The sequence below is a fragment of the Chiloscyllium plagiosum genome, unplaced genomic scaffold (assembly GCF_037043375.1).
Source record: "Chiloscyllium plagiosum isolate Xiang-an unplaced genomic scaffold, Cpla_swu_hap1 HiC_scaffold_23, whole genome shotgun sequence".
NCBI lineage: Eukaryota > Metazoa > Chordata > Chondrichthyes > Orectolobiformes > Hemiscylliidae > Chiloscyllium > Chiloscyllium plagiosum.
Window position 1 is genome coordinate 38,322,783 of NW_028270161.1, and position 20,683 is coordinate 38,343,465.

Here is a 20,683-nt window from a genome sequence, read left to right on the forward strand (position 1 = left end):
TGCCCTCAAAAGTATGTTCAAACATCCAGAGCCTGTGACTGAAGTTAACAATCTGTCAGGTTAGATTCAAACATTTTTCCACTAATAAAAATTAAAACTACTTTGTGAAGTGAAACTAAATGTGAGGTTAACAGTCATGCTTCTCTATATCAATATGACACTGGGTTTAACATAGTAACTATAATCTTAAGCACTACAGCCTCAAAAAGTACTTTAGTTAGTGTTTCACTAAGGATGACATTAAGACTAATATTGATAAAAACTCTTTTGGTTATACTTGCAATATAGATTACAAAACACGTTTTTGACAGAAGTTACGAAGCAAGCTTTGCGATAGCAGAAACATGACCAAAAGATAATTACATAACCCAATTAAACCATGGATTTAAATGAGTCCATTTACATTTGTTAAGCTCCCTTACATTTGGGTGAATATATGAAATAGTCCAGACATATCTATCACCACTCCCAGATGTTACTTCCCCGACCAACAGAACCCTTCAAATGAGATTTTAAGCATCCTAGCATCTCAAAAGACATCATGTACACTATTTCAATTTTCAAACTGTATCCTGATCAAATATTCAACAATTTTACCAAACCTTAAAACTTATAGATCAATTTTTTAAAAAAAACCTTTATCACCCCACCACATTCCCCATCTTTCAAAGTGGGTTGAAGCAAGAACCACATTAGCAAAACAAGGGTCAAAATAATATTTTGACAAATTCCCTTTCATTAAAATTTCAGAAGTATTGGAAATCCTCAGGTAATAATTCTCAAAAGATATTTTCTTGTATTGGGAGAAGATAGCTTACTCACTTGGGGATTTAGGGAAATCTATAAAAGTTGATGGATATTCTATTCTTAGACAATGTTAGATATTTTATTCTTAGATATACTTACATATTCTCTAATAGCTATGTGACATCAAACTATATTCTAACAGATGTGGTAAGATACCCTTTGATAATTTTAGTATATCCATATACTTATTCACGTAAAGTATATTTTGTTAATAACATGGAAAAATTAGTAAACTATCTAATTTTAATTTTTTCTGTCACAACTGAAACAAACCCTAATGTCTTATACACCTCAATACGTGGGGAAGTGTATTTTCTGAAGAAAGAAAACCTGCACCTAAAAAAAATCTAAGATATTCATAGCATAGCTAAGGGTTATTGAAATTATGTAGGCTATCTGGATGAAGGCAATCTTCTGGGGCAACTTTTTCTCCTATGGATGGTTGCATAAATCTTGCAAATCCAAATTGAGCATTATAAAATTGGCTAGCTTGAACTCAACAAACAAAAGTTATGAGAGAACTATTCCTGATCTAAGTTGGCTCTCAGTAAGAGTTAAAAGACTATAAGTCACCTCAATTTTGTCATTTCTCCACAAAGTTTAACAACATTTACCACATCTGATCTTCAAAGGTTTCACACTTGGTCATTCTACATGAAAACTGACATTCTCCATCCCTATTTCTTGCAATTTCAAATGGAATGACTGAGTCTCTCACATTGCTAAAATGACCTTCAAGACCTTGTTTCCCTGAATGCCATTCTTTTGCTGTTTTATGAGCACATCCAAGTTTAGATAAGAGCATTACAGACAAGTTGCAACATTGCAACCACATAGTCAAAGGACATTAGAAAAATCCTGCAATCTCATCAGAGATTCCTTTCTCTTCCTCCTCTTTCTAGTTCTTTTACCATTGGCTTTGAACTTTTCACTTCAGAGCAATATTTCCTTCTTTCCTTCATTCAGCAATACTATGATCAACACTTGTCTGAACAGTGCTTTTGTGTCTTTTGAATGACAACTAGTTCATCTGATATGCATATCTTCTCCAGATTCCAGGTGATTAAAAATTAATAATTGAATAAATGTACTCTAGGTTCTTCTCCAGAATATATACTTGTGGAATTTCCCATTGTTCATCTTCTTACCTCCTCCCAAAATCTTGAGACATCTTTAATCCAACCCAGATCTCAATGAAGTAAAATTTCCTGATTTAGTGCAACAGTTTTTTTCCTACTTGCGTTTAATTGTGATTTGCAGTGTTTCTTAGCCACTCATCTTAGCTTTTCAGTGTTTTTTAAAAGCAGCTTTAACTGTTAGTCTATTGTTAGGTCCTCAATTTTTTTCCAAAATTCAGCCTAACCTGAAGTCTTATCTCAACAACAGTAATTCCTTACTCATTTATTTTTCACACACATTCAGGCCAGTTTAAATAGGCCACTTACATCTACATTACCAATAAATTTTGAAGACTACTATAATATGGACTCTCTTATTTTCTTTCTCCAAGCATATTCAGTCTGAAGTAGCAGGCAGTCCAGCAGGTAAGAAAAATGTTTGCAGCAGTTATGCATGGTTCAGCATCAGCATAGAATCCAGACAAAGATGGACAGTCTACTTAGGGTTTCCAAGAGTCTTGTGTTGCAGTGGTAATGTCCAAACCTCTGAGGAAGAAGGTCCAGGTTCAACTTCTGGAAGCCACAGCATATCTAAACAAACTGAATAAAAATAACTATATAGGGCTTGCCAGAAATACCTAATTTTATAAAATAATTCAAATGTCCTTGTTTGCTGGACTCTGCTAATGGCAAGCACCTACATTCTCCGGCAGCACAACAGCCAACATGCTCATGCATGCACACAGGCAGGATTACTCAAACACACAAGTGCCCTTCAGTCCACATACAGTCTCAAACATAATTTCAATTTCCACCAGGGATCATCAGATAGTCAGATAACCTCCATGAATTCCTTATTACTCTTCAACTTCCATATGAACATTAAGTTTTACGTCACGCAACCACTTTTCATTAATCAGATGTGCAAAAATCTGGAATCAAAACTGGACATGCTGAACTGAATAACTCAATATAATATGTGGAGCATTTAGCCACTTAACCATAGGAGAAGTTCAGTTTTTACATTAATATTGTAAACCTTTTGAATGCTGGTCAAGACACTCAATGATAAACATCAGTACTGGACAACCTCATTTTCAGAACCAAATTTTAAACAGAATTAAAGGAAATATGATATTGCATCCAAATTCCTTGTTTCAAGTAAAGGAAATGTATATATTTCAGAAGAAATAATACCAGTTGTATCAAATATACAGCTCAACATGCCTACCCGTTACCCTCAAGTAATTACTCATGATTTAGCATTTCAATTTTGAAAATCTTGAACAGAACTTCTAATTTCTATCAAAGGAAATCAAATAGAAAATTTTAAACATAGCCAACTACATACTGGATAATGAACGAAGATGACAGTACTATATCAAACTGTTAATGCAGCTTCTGGATTGCCTCATTCAATTGAGAGCTTGAAAAAAATTAAAAACTCTCCCAATCATTTTACCCATTAGGATCTGCCAGGATTATTTATCAGCACATTGTCACTTCCTTTGATAAAGGCAGATTTCAACTTCGACAGATGACACCAGCAATCCACCTGCCGTCCTTTATCACTGCTCTCAAACACCTAGTTATAAGGTGCCTCTTAATTACTCCATTGAAATTCACAGCTGCACCGACATAAACTGTAATACATCATTATATATTAGTGGAATTCATCATTCAAATAAAGTTGGCAGGAAACTTTAAAAGACACAGCACAAAGCATTCAGCAAGTATGCTCTTCAGATATGAGATGTGTCACACACACATCTTGAAATTGCTTTTCAATGACATCCAAGGAAGCTTTTCTGTCTGTATTTTCTGTACCACATTTTAAAAACCAAATTCAAGTCTACAAAGCTCTGAAATCTAATCAGTAACTGAAAAGCAACAAAAGAAATCTGTGATCAACTAAAAAAAATCACAAGTTATGTACATTAGACCATTAAACCTAAATAGCTCAAATATGATTTTAAACTTCTCCCTTGTGCAGTAGTTGTTCACAAAAACACTTTCACTCAAAAGCAAAGTCATTTAATAAGTACTTGGTAACAGTGCAAAATGAGTACCATCCCCAAAAGACTAAACTACATTCAGACAGAAAAGATGAATAGAAGTATTCCCATTTATCTTGTATCCAAACTTTTTTCAGTCATTCTCAATAAACATGTGGAGGTGCCAGCACCAATATTAAACTGGGGTGGACAAAGTTAAAACTCACACAGCACCAGGTATAGTCCAACCTGTGAATTTTTAACATTCTCAACAAAGCAACCAGAAAGAATGGTCTGTTGCTATTGATGGGGGATGTATTAAGACAAAAACACCAGACAAAGTTATCCAGTGCTTTGTATACATTTAAAGGAAATAAACTACAAGTGCTAGAAATCTGAAGTGCAACAGAAAGTACTCAAGAACACAGATACGAATCTCTAAAAGAACAAATGAATAGATCAGGTATAATCGGTCAACCAAACTGACAAAAATTAACCTGTACCGCAATTTTCTCAGAATTTGATGACCACAGCAGATGAACTTCAATACCCTTGTCGTTTGTAACATGCATATATAAATGACTTTGAGGAGAATGGAGATGGTCTGATTAAGTTTGCAGTTGACTCAAAGACTGGGAGAATAGCGGATAGTGAGAAGGAGGCTACAGGTTGTAAGCAATCTGAAGACTTCGAATGAGAAATGGCAGGTGGATCTTAATCGAAACAAATGTGAGGTGATGCATTTTGGAAGTTCTAATGCAGAGGGAGGGACAGAGCAAATGAGAGAACCCTTAGAATCACTAACATGCAGAGGGATCAAACTGAACAGAACCACAGTTGCTTGAAAATGGCAACACAAGTGGAAAAGGTGGTCAAGGATGTGTATGGCTTGCTTGCCTCCATTAGTCAGGGCATAAAGGATAACATAGGCAAGTCATGTTGCAACTGTATTGAACTATACTTAATAGTATACTCTGGTTTCTCTTCAGATCACAAAAACTCCAAATGTGTCCTAACTACAATTCTAGTCACCACACAACCAGAAGGATTTGGAGGCTTTGGACAGGATACAGAAGATGTTTACCAAGATGTTGCCTGATTTGCAGGGTATTAGCTGTGGGGAGAGATTGAATAAACTTGCTTTGTTTTTACTTGAATGTCAGAGGCTGAGGGGCAACTTGACAGAAGTTTACAAAATTAACAGAGACATGGATGGAGTAGATATTTGGACAGTCTTTGGACAGAATAGAAGTGTCAACTGCTCGGGGACGTAGGTTTAAGGTAAAAGGGGGATAAGTTTAAAAGAGATGTGAGGGGTAGCTCTTGTTTTTAAAACAAAAACACAGAGGATGATAAGTAACTGGAACATGCTGCCAGAGGAGATGGTAGCAGATACAGTAACATCTTGACTGACACATGAATTGACAGGGAATAGGATGATACGAATGCAAAATGTTTTTAGTTTAGAAAGACATCATATATCGATGCAAGCTTGGTTGGCCAAAGGGCCTGTTCCTATGCTGACCTATTCTTTGTTCTTGTTCAGAACTGTGAAGTGACATATTTTGGCATGAAGAATGAGGAAAGGAAATATAAGGAGTAAAATTTTAAAGCGAGCGCAGGAGCAGAAAGATCTTAGGATACATGCAGCATGGCAGGTTGAGAAAAATATTAAGAAGCCTATAGGATCCTGGACTTTATAAATGGAAGAATACAGTTCAAAAGTAAAGAAGTTCATAAAGTCTTTTCCCTGGGGTGAGGGAGTCCAGAACTATAGGGCATAGGTTTAGGGTGACAGGGGAAAGATATAAAAGAGACCGAAGGGGCAACTTTTTCATGCAGAGGGTGGTACAGATATGGAATGAGCTGCCAGAGGAAGTGGTGGAGGCTGGTACAGTTACAACATTTAAGAGACATTTGGATGGGTATATGAATGGGAAGGATTTGGAGGGATATGGGCCGGGTGCTGGCAGGTGGCACTAGATTGGGTTGGGATATCTGGTCGGCATGGATGTGTTGGACCGAAGGGTCTGTTTCCATGCTGTATATTTCTACGACTCTATGACTTGAAGTTATATAGGCCTTTACAAAACACTGGCTCGGCCTCAACTAAAGTAGTGTGCCCAAATCTGTGCTGGCACTTTGGAAAGATGGGAAAACTTGGCAAAGGTCCAACAAATCAGCAGTCTCCTCTCAGACAATTTAAATGCTGGATTTTCCCTGTATTAAGTTTTCTCACAAATTGTCCTGATAAGTGCAAGATGAAATGCTTGGACAAAATGTCTTTTTTCTTTCCAGTGATACTTAAATTCTTTCTAACAAGCAACTAAAAATATGTATATATCAATGAGCATCTGAAAGGAAGGGAGTAAAGTTTAGGGAAGGAGAGGTTTAGGTGGGAATTCCAGATGTTCTGCCTTTGGCAGCTGAAAGCGGCAGTCAATGATAGAGCAATTAAACTCAGGAATGTTCAAGAGTCCAGAATCAAAGGAACACGTAGCTGTAAAATGACATTGAAAAGATTAGATATAGGTAGTAGAGAGGTCTTGGAGAAATTTGAAAATGAAGGAGAGAGTTTTAAAACTGAAGTGTTGTTCAAATAGCAGTCCAAGTAAGTTGGTGAGCACAGGAACTGAGTGTAAACAATGACACAGGCAGTAAAGATTTAGTTTACCTCAATTTTCAAAAACCAGCTGACAGTGTTTTTGAAAACCAAATTTAAAATAACAAAAGGCATAGAAGAGGTTTTCAGATGAGCTGAGGCAGTGGCCAAGTCAGGCATTGCTCCAGACATAGATATAAGCAATTTTAGTCATGATGTGGACACTTAGTCTTAAGCTCACAGTTAAATTAAAACAGCAAACAGTGTAGATCAACCTCAAATAGTTGTTATGGAGGGAGACAGATTGATTAATGAAGAAACACAGTTTGTAGTGGAGATTGAAAACAATAACCTGCAGGGATGTGTTGACATCTCTGCTCATTTGATATTGGATGTTTAATGCATGCTCTTATTTTGAAGAGAATGGAGCAGTGAGAAGTGGTACTGGTTGGCATACAACCTGGATGCTATTAATGCACAAGAGGAACTTAACCCTGTGCTTTCAAATGTTTTCGTCGCTAGACAGTACGAGAATAGGAGATAGGAGAGAATTAGGAGTGGTTTTAGACACATCCAGAACCAATGTTGTGGGATTGAGGTGAAACCATTGCAGATTAAACTCTGACTATGAGTAGAGCCAGATAACTACAGCCCTACCCTGGTAGGTGACGGTAGAGATGTAATGGCAGGGAATTGCATGCTCAACTGTGTCAAAGACTCCAGACATACTGACGAGGACAAAGAAGGACAAGAAACCATTTGTAGCTTTACCAACTGTTGTGTCAGTTCTATGGCAGGGTGGAAACTGGATTAGAGATATTCAGCCAAGGAGTTGTGGAGAGAATAGACATAGATTTGGGAGGTGCTAATGTGTTCAAGGAGTTTTATAAGGAAGAGAGCTTCAAATGGGATAGCTGTTTACAATGGTGAGGGGCAGAGGTTTGTTTTTCAAGATAAAGATGATAATGATCCTAAAAAAGAGAGGGGAAAGCACTTCAAGTAACTAATTACTTGACAACTGCTCAACATATACAGCATTTTTTTTTTAAAATGAGAGGTAATTAAGCAACAGAAACCTGATAATAACCAATGCCAAGCCTAAAATGCAATACCACCATACACATATTTGGAAAGAGCTGTTGACCTGAAAGTTACCAACTTCAGTGCTGGAAACATGAGAAGTTTGAGATCCTGGAAGAAAGCAGCATTATCATGTAGATTTTGCAACAAGCCTAATACAAAAATTCTTATGAAGCATTGATCTTCATGAACAATCGCTCAACAACAAACTATTTCTGCACAACTTGGTAAGTATACATCAGATGAAGCACATGCCAATGTTTATGTTAAACTGCTAAAATTTTGCAACAGATCCCAAAAATAACTATAGAGAAACACAGAACATCATCACTTTGAAAAGTCAGTGTTAAAAATGGATCACTTGATATTCAGGCATCCAATACCAAAATGTTGTGAAGGGATATTTCTGTGACTGGAAGTCTGTTCCCAGTGGGATACCCCATGGCTTGGCAATGGGGGCCCTTGCAGTTTGTGGTATATGAATGACACAGAACTCAATATGGAGTGTGATCAAGAAGCTGCAGAAAATTGGTAGATTAAAAAATGGTAAGGAGGATTTCCATAAATTGCAGGAACATATGAATGGACTGGTTAGGTAGGCAGAGCAGTGATAAATGGAATTCAGCCTGGAAACAGAAATTATGCACATGGATAGTGAACAAGACAAGGGGTTACATCATGAATGGCAGGACCCTCAAAAATACAGAAGTTGAAAGGGATCTTGCTGTGCATATCGACAGATCCCTGAAGATAGCAGGGCATGTTGACAAGCTGGTTAAAAAGGCATATAGGATACTTGCCTTTATTAGCTGAGACACACTACACAAAAGCAACAAGACTATGCTGGAACTGAATAAAACCCTAGTTAGGCAACAGCTGGACCACTGCATGCAGTTCTGGTCACCACATTATAAAAAAATAGTGACTGCACAAGAGGGAATTCAGGGGAGACTAACCAGGATGTCGGGCCGGCTAAAGGATCTGCACTACGCAGCATTAAGGTAAGGAGGAGAAGATTCAGAGGAAAGTTGAGGAGAATTCTTCCCCCCAATAAGTGTTTTGATTCTGGAGTTCACTGCCTGTAATGGGAGGTTGAGTCAGAAACTCTCGTACCATTAAAGCAGTATTTTTTTTAACCAGTGTTGCGAGAGTCATCAGGACTTTGGGGTCAAGGACTGGAAAATAGGATTAGTATAGTCAGATGTTTGCTGACTAGTGCAGACGTGATGGGCCTAATGACTGTGCTTTAAGCACGAGAGTCAAACAAAGCTTTGAGTAAGGAATAAAACATGAACCCCAAAAGCTTCTCTCACTTTATGACTGCCATTTTTCTCTATTGCTCGGCTGTTGTAAATGACCAAACCAGATCAAATGCCAATTTGAGGGGAAATTTTTATGTTTTATAGTTATACTCAATACACATGTCTGTTAACTAGCTAACCAACAAAGATATCCAACATGTTTAAAAGACTCAATGTTAAATCACTGAGAAATGCGCTGAAACAAAATGTTTCTGTTTGACAATGTGGAGTGGCAATTCTTTCAAGCAAGGATATAACTTGTCAGGGAGTGAGACTTGGAACACACCTAACAAGCACAAAATTATTGCTTAGGTTTAATCACTTAACTATACTTAACTAAACAACACTGAACAGTTCACACTGATCAACTTCTAAAAACTTATAATACTCCCTTTTGCAGAGCTATCCAGGGGCTAAGTCCAGTTAGCAGTTGGTCTGGTCAATTAAAAATACTGTGCAGTCTGCTTGACTTGGGCAGAAAACCTACCGAAGAAGGTTGACTCAGCTTCAAAGTCCAGCACAACCCTCTTCCCCCATCACTTTGGTGAACATCTGTGCAGGACAAGTTTAGATACACTGGATAATTCCATTCCTGTCACACGTTTGATTTGCAGAACCAAAAGACAATTTAACCTCTCAAACTTTCAGCTGAAATTAAACCTGGAAGTAAGCAACTCCAGCTTCCCAAACAAAAAATTAAAATGATTTCAAACCCTAGCCAAAGATCTGGTTGAGGGGAGGGGGCACAAAGAGAAAATGATTTACAAACAAAATCATAAACAATTCATTATTCTACTTATTTACATTCCACATGAACATCTCGGATATTAAGGGAAAAATACACTTACTGAAAGAAGTTTCCACGTAATTGGTCGGACCTGTCTTGGGATTCCAGACCAGCTGCACTTTCTCAACTCTTCTGCATTCAAAACAAAAACCAAAGTCTTAAGATCACATCAGGAGTAAATGCTCAATATGGGATGTGCACTGTTGAGTGAAACGTTAGTTGCTTCAAACACAAATTTAAATGCATTAGTGTTAAAAAGATGTTTGAAATGAAATATGGAACAACCCAGCCAATTTTCTGGGCTACCTCAGGCTGAACCATACTTTTCTCAGTCTTAACCAAAAGGGCATTGATGCTGAACTGGATCAGGAAAAGGTGGTGTGGAACCAAAAGCAAAAACGTACTACACCTCATCCACCTACCTGCTGCAAATGCATCTGCCCATGGCTGCATTGGTAAGAGGGACCACTACACAGTTCTTGTGAAGACAACATCCTGCCTTCATGTGGAGATTAATCTCAGTCATGTTATGTAGCACGACCACCATGCTAAATTGGACAGAATTCAAATAGATATAACATCTCAAAGCCAGCATCCATGAGACTTTATGGGCCATCAAAATTGCATGCAATAGGCAGGCAAAGTGATTTCACAATCATTACCCTGCAACATCCATCCATGAATGGTAGTGAACAATCAAAATTATCAGGAGGTAGAGGTTCCATAAATATCCCCATCTTCAACAATGGAGGAGGCAGAACACCAATACAAAAGACAAGGCCGAAATAGGCGCTTTCACCTTCACCAAGAGCTGAGTGGGTGATCTATTTTGACCTCCTCTACATTCTCAAACATCATAGATATTGGTCCTGAAAGAATTTGATTCACTCTGCAAGATATAAACAAATGGCTGAAGACAATGGATAGCACAAAGCCTATGGACCCTGAAAACATTCTGACTAGTCTTCAAGAACTAGCTGTGTGTCCAATCAAATTGCTCCAGTACAGCTACAACACAGGCAACCACAAAGCAATTTGGAAAATTACTCAGTTATGAACTGCACACAAACAAACAGAATAAATCCAACCCAGCCAATCACTGTCCCTTTAGTGAACTCGCCATCATCAATAAAATTATGGAAGGATATGATGACAGACCTATCAAGTGGCACTTCTCACTGATGCAGTTTGAGTTCTGCCATAGCCATTTATTTCCTGATTTCATCGCAGCCTTGGTCCAAATATGGGCAAAGAGCTGAGTGTCAGAGATGAGGTGAGAGTAACTGTTCTTGACAGCAAGACGGCATTCCATCATGTTTGCAACAAGGAGCCACGGCAAAAATTGAGTCAATGGGAATCAGATAGAAAACTCTCCACTGATTGGAGATATACCTGTCACAAAGATAGATGGTTGAGCTTGGCCTGAGGACAAGGCAGCAACCAAGATCCAACTGTCTTCAGCTTCTACATCAGTGATTTTCTTGGCATTACAAGAGGGATATTCACTCAGGATTACACAACTCAGCATCATTCATGACTCCTCAGAGCCTGAAGCAGTCTGTCCAAGTTTTCAGCAAAACCTGGATAAGTTCCTGGCCTTAACTGATAAGTTGTGAATAGCATTTGTGCCTTACAACTGCCAGGCAATAAACATCTTGAACAAGGTAGAATCTAACCATTGTCCCTTGACATTCCATGGTATGACCATTACTGAATCTTCTCCCCAACATGATCCTAGGGGCTACCATGCCCAGAAACTGAACGGAACTGAACTAAATACTGTGGCAGGCCCTGGTGGCACAGTGGTGGCACAGTGGTAGTTTCCCTGTCTCTGAGCCAGAAGTTCAATTCCACCTGTACCAATCGTGTCTGAAAACGTTGATTAAAAATGTCTTAATACTGTGGCAACAAAGCAAGATCAAAGGCTAGGAATTCTGTAATAAGTAACTCCCTTACCTGACCATCATCTGCAAGGAACAAATCAAATATTCTTAACTTGTGTGAATGGGTAAATTCCCAACAAGTTCAACACCGTCCAGGACAAAGCAGTCAGTTTGACTGGCACCACATCCACCACCTTCAATATTCAGCCCCTTCACCCCTGATGCAGAGCAGCAGCAGCAGCGTGTACCATTATTAAGAGGCACTGCAGTAAATTTCCATTAACAGCACCCTCCAAATCAGCAACCTGTACCCTCTGGAAGGACAAGGGCAGCAAATGAATTTGAACACCTCCACCTTTGAGTTTCCTGCCAAGATACTCACTGCCCTGACATGGAACATAATCAACACACTTACACTGCTGGTTGGATCAAAACGCTGAAACTCTCTGATCAATAGCACTGCGGATATCTCTACAGTACAAGGATTGTAACAATTCAAGAAGTCAGCCACCACTATGCTTTCCAGTGCAAGTAGGGATGGGCAATAAATGCTGGTCTAGCCAGCAACACCCACATCCCAAGAACAAATTAATAACAAGATTGCCAACTGGAATCATCATAACATCACTGACCACTATGACTATCTCACACAACCATCACTGAAATCCAGTTCCTTGTTCCACAACAGTAGACATCCTTGCTCTTGGGAGAGTGCAATGAAGGTTCACCAGACTAATTCCTGGATAGTAGAACTATCCTCAGAGGAAGGTAATGTGCTGGCTAGAGTTCAGAAGAAAAAGCATTGAACTAATTGAAACTTTCACTGTTCTTATAGGGCTGGACAAGGCAGATCCCAAACAGCTGTTTCTCTGATGGTGGGGAGGGGTACAAAACCAGGAGAAACAATATCAGTGCAACGGACAAGGCAATATTCTTCCTCAGAGGATAGCAAACATTTTTAATTATCTCCTCAGAGGACTGTGAAAGTTCAGACACTGACTATGTTGAAGATTTCTAGACATTAATACCATTAAGGGATTTGAGGATAGTGCTGGAATATAGCTTGGAGGTAAATAAATCAGCCATGACCTAGTACAACAGAGCTAGCTCCAAGGGCTGAATGGCCGACGGCTGCTCCTATATTCCTCTTGGCTGCCCTCTCCCTCCACTGCTCAGAAACATTACCAAAATCTCTGCATTCCCTGTTACCGTACAGTGACCTGACCACTCAGCATAGCCAATTTAAATTTCACAGCCGCGCGTTTAAATCACCCTATCCATGTCAGCCCTTCTCCAATGTGTCAATCCATAATCCACCCATCCTTCCCTCCCATTCAAACTCAATTCCTCTGACTTTAAATAAATACTTCAACATTGTTAAAAGGAAACCATCATTAAAACTTTTTGTCTTGAACTAGTGTTGATCTTAAGGGTTCATGATTAGTTACTAATATATGCAACAAACCATTTGTAACCTATTTTCACAAATCATCTTAACTTTTTTTAAGCAGTTTTTTTTAACATAATGCACGATTCAATTTGACAAAGAAAAGAAACTTATGACCTGTGAAACAGGTGAATGTTTTACCCATCTGCTCAACTATTCTGGAGAATGGAGGAGTAGTTGCATCTTCATCGCTGATGCCTTAACATTCTTTGGTGGTAACAGGCTTTGTCTTCCCCCCTAGTTGATGTAGGGGAACTGTTAGCCTTCTCCCAAGATGATGGCTCGCTCCCTTTCTTTTACTTTCCCCCCACTGATGTCCCTCACTCTAAGGGCTGGTAATCTATGCTATGTGATCAGTCTAAAACCTCTCAGCCAATGACCAGGAGCAGCTACTCACAAGACCAGGATGACCGCTGCCCCCTTGCTAGCCTTCATCTGTCGGTTAGTTTACCATTCTAAGTACGACTACTTTTCCCAAAAAATGGTGTGGTACTCAATAAATATTTGATGATCATTATGAACTCGCTGATTTTTTGACTATTCATTTTCAAATACTAAACATTTGCAAAGATAGTTACTGCTGTAGTAACAGTTAAATGAAATCTCAGGCTACACAGGAAATATGAGGAAAATTCAGTTCTAAAGTGATCCCAATTTACAATATTAGACTGCAATAAGCAGAGTTGAGAAAAAGAGGCACTATTTTATACAGAATGAGAACTGATTGTTAACAAGTTGAGCCATAATTTGCATGGAGACGCAGCAAGAACAGTTAACCAATCTTAACTTACGGACCAGGCAGATTGATTCCCATTGGTCAGAATGTCGCCACAGGAATGCAGCAGTATTTGGCTCTCTCCACGAACAATTTATTTGAAGATGCAGCAATGTACTAATTCCTTTCCTACATAAAACAGGGTCTTGAATATTTACACATGTAGGTTCGAGCACGTACAAAAGCTTATGATCTTAAATCGGTTTCTGGTGTAAACCTAAGCACAACCTGGGATAGAACATAGAAAAGTACAACACAGAACAGGCCCTTTGGCCCATGATGTTGTGCTGAGGTTGAATCCTAATGTAAAATATAATAACTTAACCTACACAGCCCTCAACTCCCTGCTTTCCATGTGCATGTCCAGTAGTTGCTTAAATGTCCCTAATGACTCTGCTTTCACCACCACAGCTGGCAACACATTCCATGCATTCACAACTCTGAGTAAAGAACCTACCTCTGACGTCTTCTTTATACCTTCCTCCTAATACCTTAAAACTATGATCCCTTGTACTAGTCAACCCTGTCCTGGGGAAAAATCTCTGGCTATTGGCTCTATCTATTCTTCTCGTTATCTTGTGTACCTCAATCAGGTCTCCTCTCTTCCTCCTTCTCTCTAGAGAGAAAAGTCCAAGCTTATTCAACCTTTCTTCATAAGGCAAGCCCTCCAGTCCAGGCAGCATCCTGGTAAACCTTCTTTGCACCCTCTCCAAAGCCTCTGTATCTTTCCTATAGTTGGGCGACCAGAACTGGACATAATATTCCAAGTGTGGTCTCACCAGGATCTTGTAGAGCTGTAGCAAAACCTCACGGCTCTTAAACTCAATCCCCCTGTTAATGAAAGCCAAAAATGTTGGACTTTATTTTGTGGGATGGTGTTCAAGTAAACAAAATGAGTGAGCCCCCGTCTGAGTTTGCAGAATTAAGAAGTGCTAGTCATTTTGTCTTTCAAGTTAGAAAAGTTAGTAAAAATACTAGGCCTACATGCTCTATGTTAGAAATTATCCATATACTTAAAAAAAGAATAAAGGATAGTAAACTGATTACTGCAGCTGAGTCATGGGATTTGTTTATTATTTGCCAGTGAGAGTTCCATTCATTCATGCAATTTCATGAAGTGCTGTTTTGACAGTAAAGGGGGTAGTGCCCTTGTTTAATGTATTTACTAGTTGAAACTGTTTGAAGTTGTGTAATCTATTCAGGTCCTGAGAGACAGTTGGTAAGGATTGATTAATATTATAACCTTTGCGTAGTTTTGGGTGGGTCATAGAGGCATGGTGTTGGGAGGATATTGTTTTTGAATAGGTTAGCAGTCTTTGATAATTATTCAGAGGTAGCTTTGATATAAATAGATCTGATAAGGGTCAAAGATGTGAAGGAGCAGTAATGGGTTTGGAAGTAACGTTTTAATTTAGTCTACTTTGCAATAATAAAATGCACGAGTAAAACACGGTTTTATTAATGAATGAATGAAAACACATCATAGTAAACAACAGGTTAGAAGAGTTATGAATGAATGGGAATGCGCTATTAATATAGCGAGCTGGTGAGTGAGTTAGTAAAGATACCTGTAATACAATTTCTCACAGTTTCAAAGGGAATAGAGTACAAAAATAGGGAGGTTTTGCTAAAACTATAGAAGGCACTTTTCAGACCAGCTGGAATATGGTTGACCAGTTTTGGGCCTCATATCCAAGGAAAGGTATACCGGTATTACAAGCAATGCAGGAAAATGTTCACCAGTTAGGGAAGGCCTATCTTATGGGAAAAGGTTGAGTGGATTAGGCCTGCACAATAGTCATACAGCATGGAAACAGACCCTTCGGTCCATGACATAATCCGAAAAAAGAACTAGTCCCACCTATCTGTGCTTGGCACAGAGCCCTCCAAACATTTCCTATTCATTTATATAAGTGTCTTTTAAATGGTGTAACTGTACCCGTAACCACCACTTTCTCTGGAAGTGCATTCCACACATGAGCCACTGTAAAAAGAATTTAAAGGTTCAAGATTCAAGATAGTGGCGATCTGAATAGATCAGCCTTGCTGCGCTCTGCACCCCAACCTAGGGTTAGTAATTTGTTTTACCCCCAACCTTTACTTTTAGAAAAAAATTATTGTTAACCAGTAACACAATTGTATAAATCCTTTCTCCAGCGTGCGAGAATGGGTAAGGGAAAGCAAACGCCCAAGTCTCAACACGGCACACTCGAAAACATCGGGAGGGCCCGGGACTGCAACTGAGGAAACAGTTGCAGCTCCCTCTGTAGCTGTGAAAGAAATGCCTGCGCAGCAGAACATTGTGGAGGAACTTGGAGCGATTCGACAGCTGATCCAAGATTTGAGGGAAGAGACTTGTAATCAACTGGAGCCCATCTCAGCCATGCTGCAAAAGCATGAGAAGGAGTTGGAAGGGCTCAGGAAGTGAGTTGAAGAGGTTGAGCACTGGACTGCAGCATTGAAGACTGAGGTCAAGTTCTCGGCGGGGAGGATCCAGGCCCTTGAGAAACAGGGTCGAGCCCTGACTGAGCAAGTCAATGACCTGGAAAATAGAGAGAGGAGAAAGAATATCCAGGTCGCTAGCCTGCCGGCAGGAGTCAAAGGTAGCAGCCAGCAAGTGTTTTTGAAGATTGATTGCCACAAGTTTTTGGTTGGGATGCCAAAGCAGACCGGGTGAAGGTTGACAGAGCTCACGGGTTACGGTGCACAGATCCAGCCAAGCCCAGCGCCCCCGCCTGGTTCTGATAGGATTTCAATGCTATAGGGGCAAGCAGAGAGTCATGGAAACTTCTAGAAGGCTAGGGAGAGATCTGCAAGCCCTGACCTATTAGGGAAATAAGAATGTTTTTCCAGGACTTCTTGGCAGCAGGTGATTCACAAGAGGAAATTGTTTGAGGAGGTTAAGAGAAGGTTAAAGGACCTCGGTATTCAATATTTACTGAGATACCCAGCGGTGCTTCGTATTACTTATGAGGAGACTGTGCGATCGCTTGATTTTTTGGAGCAAGCCAAAAACTTTCTAGACACTTTTAAATAATGTATGTGCATTTATGGACATGGACAATAGTGTCTGCTTTTTTTTGTCTTGCTTTTATTTCTTGTACTTCCACTCTTTTCCCAAAGAAGCTGTCGTTGGTGGGGGGTTTTTCCCTCTCCAAGCTGGAGTGGTGTTGATTTATTGTGGGGGGTGGGCAGAGTGCTCACCGTTTTTGTTATACCTTTGTGTTTACAATGTCCTTTGGTTTCTTCCATTGCTTGGGTTTGGGGTGCGGCTCAAGCTGGAAGGGGGATGGAGGTGGAGGGGGGAAATGTAATGCTGCGTGATCAGAGATAGAAATATTCCTAATCGAACAGGATGCCACCAAATCTAAAAAAGCAGTGAGAGTTAGGAAATAATCAATTCTTGTGCAGCATTTATGAGGATTGGAAAATAACGTAATATCTCTGCCTGTAGGGTGTAAATGTCTCCAAACATCTAGCAACCCCGGTTCCACACAGATCAACCAATTGCTTGGATTGTGAAGAAAGCTTTGGGGGCGGGCCTTTGGGCATTCTATCCAGCACAGGATCCATAAGGCAAATCAAGTCTCTCTCTCTCTCTCTCTCCCCCCCGCGCCCCCCATCTTATACCAATATGTCGCGACGCCAGGCCATCAGCTTAGTGCATCAGTCAGTAGGCAGGGGGTTGAGTCCCCTATTAACTGCAAAACACAAAAGACACTTAATTTTTTTTTGTAGGCTCTGAGTCTCCTTTTGAGTATGCTCAACGTGTTGCAAGACAAATTCTTCCTCTCAGCAGGTCAAAGGTGAGTGTAAAGGATCACAGTTAGCAGCATTCTTAAATGGTGCATCTGGAGTATCAGAGGGATCCATTCACCAGTTAAAAGAAAAAAGGCTTTGTTGAGCCTTAGAAAGGAGAAGGTACATGTTGTCCTGTTGCAGGAGACTCACCTTAATGACAAGGAACATGAAGTTGCAGTAGGGTGGGTTTGATTGGGTGTTTTTCGTTTCTTTTAGATACTAGAAGCTGAGGAGTGGCAATACTTGTCTGGAAGGGTCCCCCATTTAATTTAATAGATTGGGTTAAAGATGAGTATGGCTGGTTTGTTATTCTTAAGGCCCTCATACATGGCAAGGAAGATGTTATTTTGAATGTCTATTATCCTCCGGCACACCCTCTTAAATTACTGACTGATGCACTAAGCTGATGGCCTGGTGTCGCGACATATTAGTATAAGATGGGGGGGCGGTGGAGAGAGAGAGAGACTTGATTTGCCTTATGGATCCTGTGCTGGATAGAATGCCCAAAGGCCCACCCCCAAAGCTTTCTTCACAATCCAAGCAATTGGTTGATCTGTGTGGAACCGGGGTTGCTAGATGTTTGGAGACATTTACACCCTACAGGCAGAGATATTACGTTCTTTTCCAATCCTCATAAATGCTGCACAAGATTTGATTATTTCCTAACTCCCACTGCTTTTTTAGATTTGGTGGCATCCTGTTCGATTAGGAATATTTCTATCTCTGATCACGCAGCAGTGTATTTAATGGTTAGGATTAAGGGTGATGCAATGGGCTCACGGTACTGGTGAATGGATCCATTTGTCGTCAAGGACAGCAAGTTTGTCGGATACTTTTCTAGGGAATATGAAGCTTTTTTGGCCACCAACTCAGGTACAGCTAGTAATCCATCCATTCTTTGAGAGACTGCCAAGGCCGAGGCTAGAGGGATAATATCTCATACCTGCCAGCCAGAAGTGACAAAAAGGAGAGCAGCAGCGTCTGCTTGAGACACAACAGAAGGCAGCTGAGACAGCATATTATAGTAGGCCGTCGGTATCTAAGCGGATCACAGTTCTCTGATCCACCTTAAACTCCATGCTAACGGCATACAGCAAGGAAGGAACTTTCCTTTGCGAAGCAGAGGCTATATGAGCATGGTAATAGGCCGGATAAATACTTGGCATATTTGATCAGGACGAAGAATACCTCCCAGTCTATTGCTTCTATTAGGGAAGGGAATGGGACTCTTATTTACAATGCTAAAAAGATCAATGAGATGTTTGGAGGTTTTACTCTGAACTTCACCAGTCTGAACGCTGTGACGACAGATGGGATAAGATGGAGTCTATTTTTATGAATTTCGACCTTCCTGGTGTGTCTGCTGAACATGCGTCTCTCCTTAGTGTTCCATTAACAGCCCAAAAGATAAAAGGAGGCAGTGAGGCAACTTCAAAGTTGTCAGGTGCCTGACCCTGATGGCTTGTCCAGTGAGTTTTATAAAGAATTTGTAAACATACTTTCATATAGTCAGGATTGCCTCCCGCCATCCTTGAGAGGGGGCAATATCTCTCTCATCCTCAAGAAAGGGAAGATTCCAGAAGACTCTGCTTCTCACTGACCCATCTCACTTTGAAACTCTGATTTTAGAATTTTATCAAAGACTCTGGCATTGGGGTTGGAAAGGGTGATGCTCTTTATTGTTAAGGAGGATCGGATGGGGTTTATAAAGGGTTGCCAATCTTCTAATAATGTTAGGAGACTGCTTAATATGATTCAAGTGCGTGCAGCATTCAGTTCAAGGGTTGGTGGTTTCCTTGGACGTGGAAAAGGCATTTGACCAGGTGGAATGGCCTTCTCTTTTTTTCTATCCTGGAGCGGTTTGGCCTGAGTTAAGTGTTTACTAGATGGGTAAGGGTCCTTCACAGTGATCCTCTGGCGGTGGTTCTCACTAATTGTACAAGGTCTGATCTTTTTAACATTAGTAGGGGCAGTTGGCAAGGCTGTCCCCTCTCACCTTTGTTCTTCACATTGGTAATTGAGCCGCTGGCAGAGGCCATTCATATGAATATAGCTGCCCCAAAGGTGGGGTTGAAGGTGAATAAGATCACATTGTATGTGGATAATGTTCTCAATTTTCTTTTGAGCTCGGCAATTTCGGTGCCCTATTTGATACAATGTGTTAATTCATTTGGTTTTTTCTCAGGTTAGAAGAACAATTTTTCAAAATCAGATGCTATGCCAATTTGGTGGGGGGGGGGGGGTCTTAGGGGAATATCAGACGTTAAAGGTGGATTCCCCTTTAAGTGGGCACAGGGAGGTTTTCTTTATTTGGACTTCTTGTGACCCCTAGTTCTGATCAGTTATTCAAGGCTCAGTTTGTTCATTCATTTGACAAGATTAAACAAGACCTTCTAAGATGGGAGAACCCTTCCAATATCATAGTTATGTTGCTCTTATTAAAATGAATGTTCTTCCTCGCTTATTATACACTCTGTGAATGCTTCTGTTGCTTTTTCCGAGACAAACATTTCAGAAATTAAATGGTTGGTTTAGTTATTTTGTTTGGCACTATAAGCGGCCCTTTATCAAGCTTACCAAATTGCAAATACCCCAGGGGTTGGGAGAAGTGGGTCTCCCAGATGTCAGAAGATATCAGTTGAGCTCCCTTCTGTCTTTTGTGAGCGATTAGGCCTGAGAGGACTCGGCATCGATACGGTTGGACATTGAGGCCTCCCAGGCAAAGTGTCCTCTTATTAACCTGCTGTTTCTGGACAAAATGAGGAGAGCTGCAGAACATTGCCGCAATCCAATAGTTATTAATACTGTCAAAGCATGGAGGGCAATGAGACAGAGGGTAATATGTCTAAAACATCTTTCCATCCTCCCATTGTTGGTTTGCCAGGTTTCATGCCAGGGACAATGGATCCCAGGTTTAAATACTGGACGGCAATGGAAGTCTCTTGCTTGGGTGACCTGTTTGAAGATAAAACGTTAATGTCATTTGATTAAATAACTCATAAGTATGGATTATCGAGTAGGGACCTCTTCCAAGTTTTTCAGATCAGAGAGATTATCCAAAAAGAGACTATGTTTCTGACTGATCTGA

The 20,683-nt window shown here is 40.0% G+C and overlaps 1 protein-coding gene across 6 annotated transcripts in view; it reads right to left on the reverse strand.

Moving 5' to 3' along the window:
* The window catches only part of tbc1d22a (TBC1 domain family, member 22a), a 414,172-nt gene that overhangs the window by 299,114 nt on the left and 94,375 nt on the right, over window positions 1-20,683 (reverse strand). For all 6 annotated transcript variants that reach the window (XM_043713710.2, XM_087999542.1, XM_043713709.2 and 3 more), the window contains exon 5: window positions 9,751-9,821. In XM_043713710.2, coding sequence (XP_043569645.1) covers window positions 9,751-9,821 — 71 coding nt within the window. The remainder of the gene's footprint in view (window positions 1-9,750; window positions 9,822-20,683) is intronic.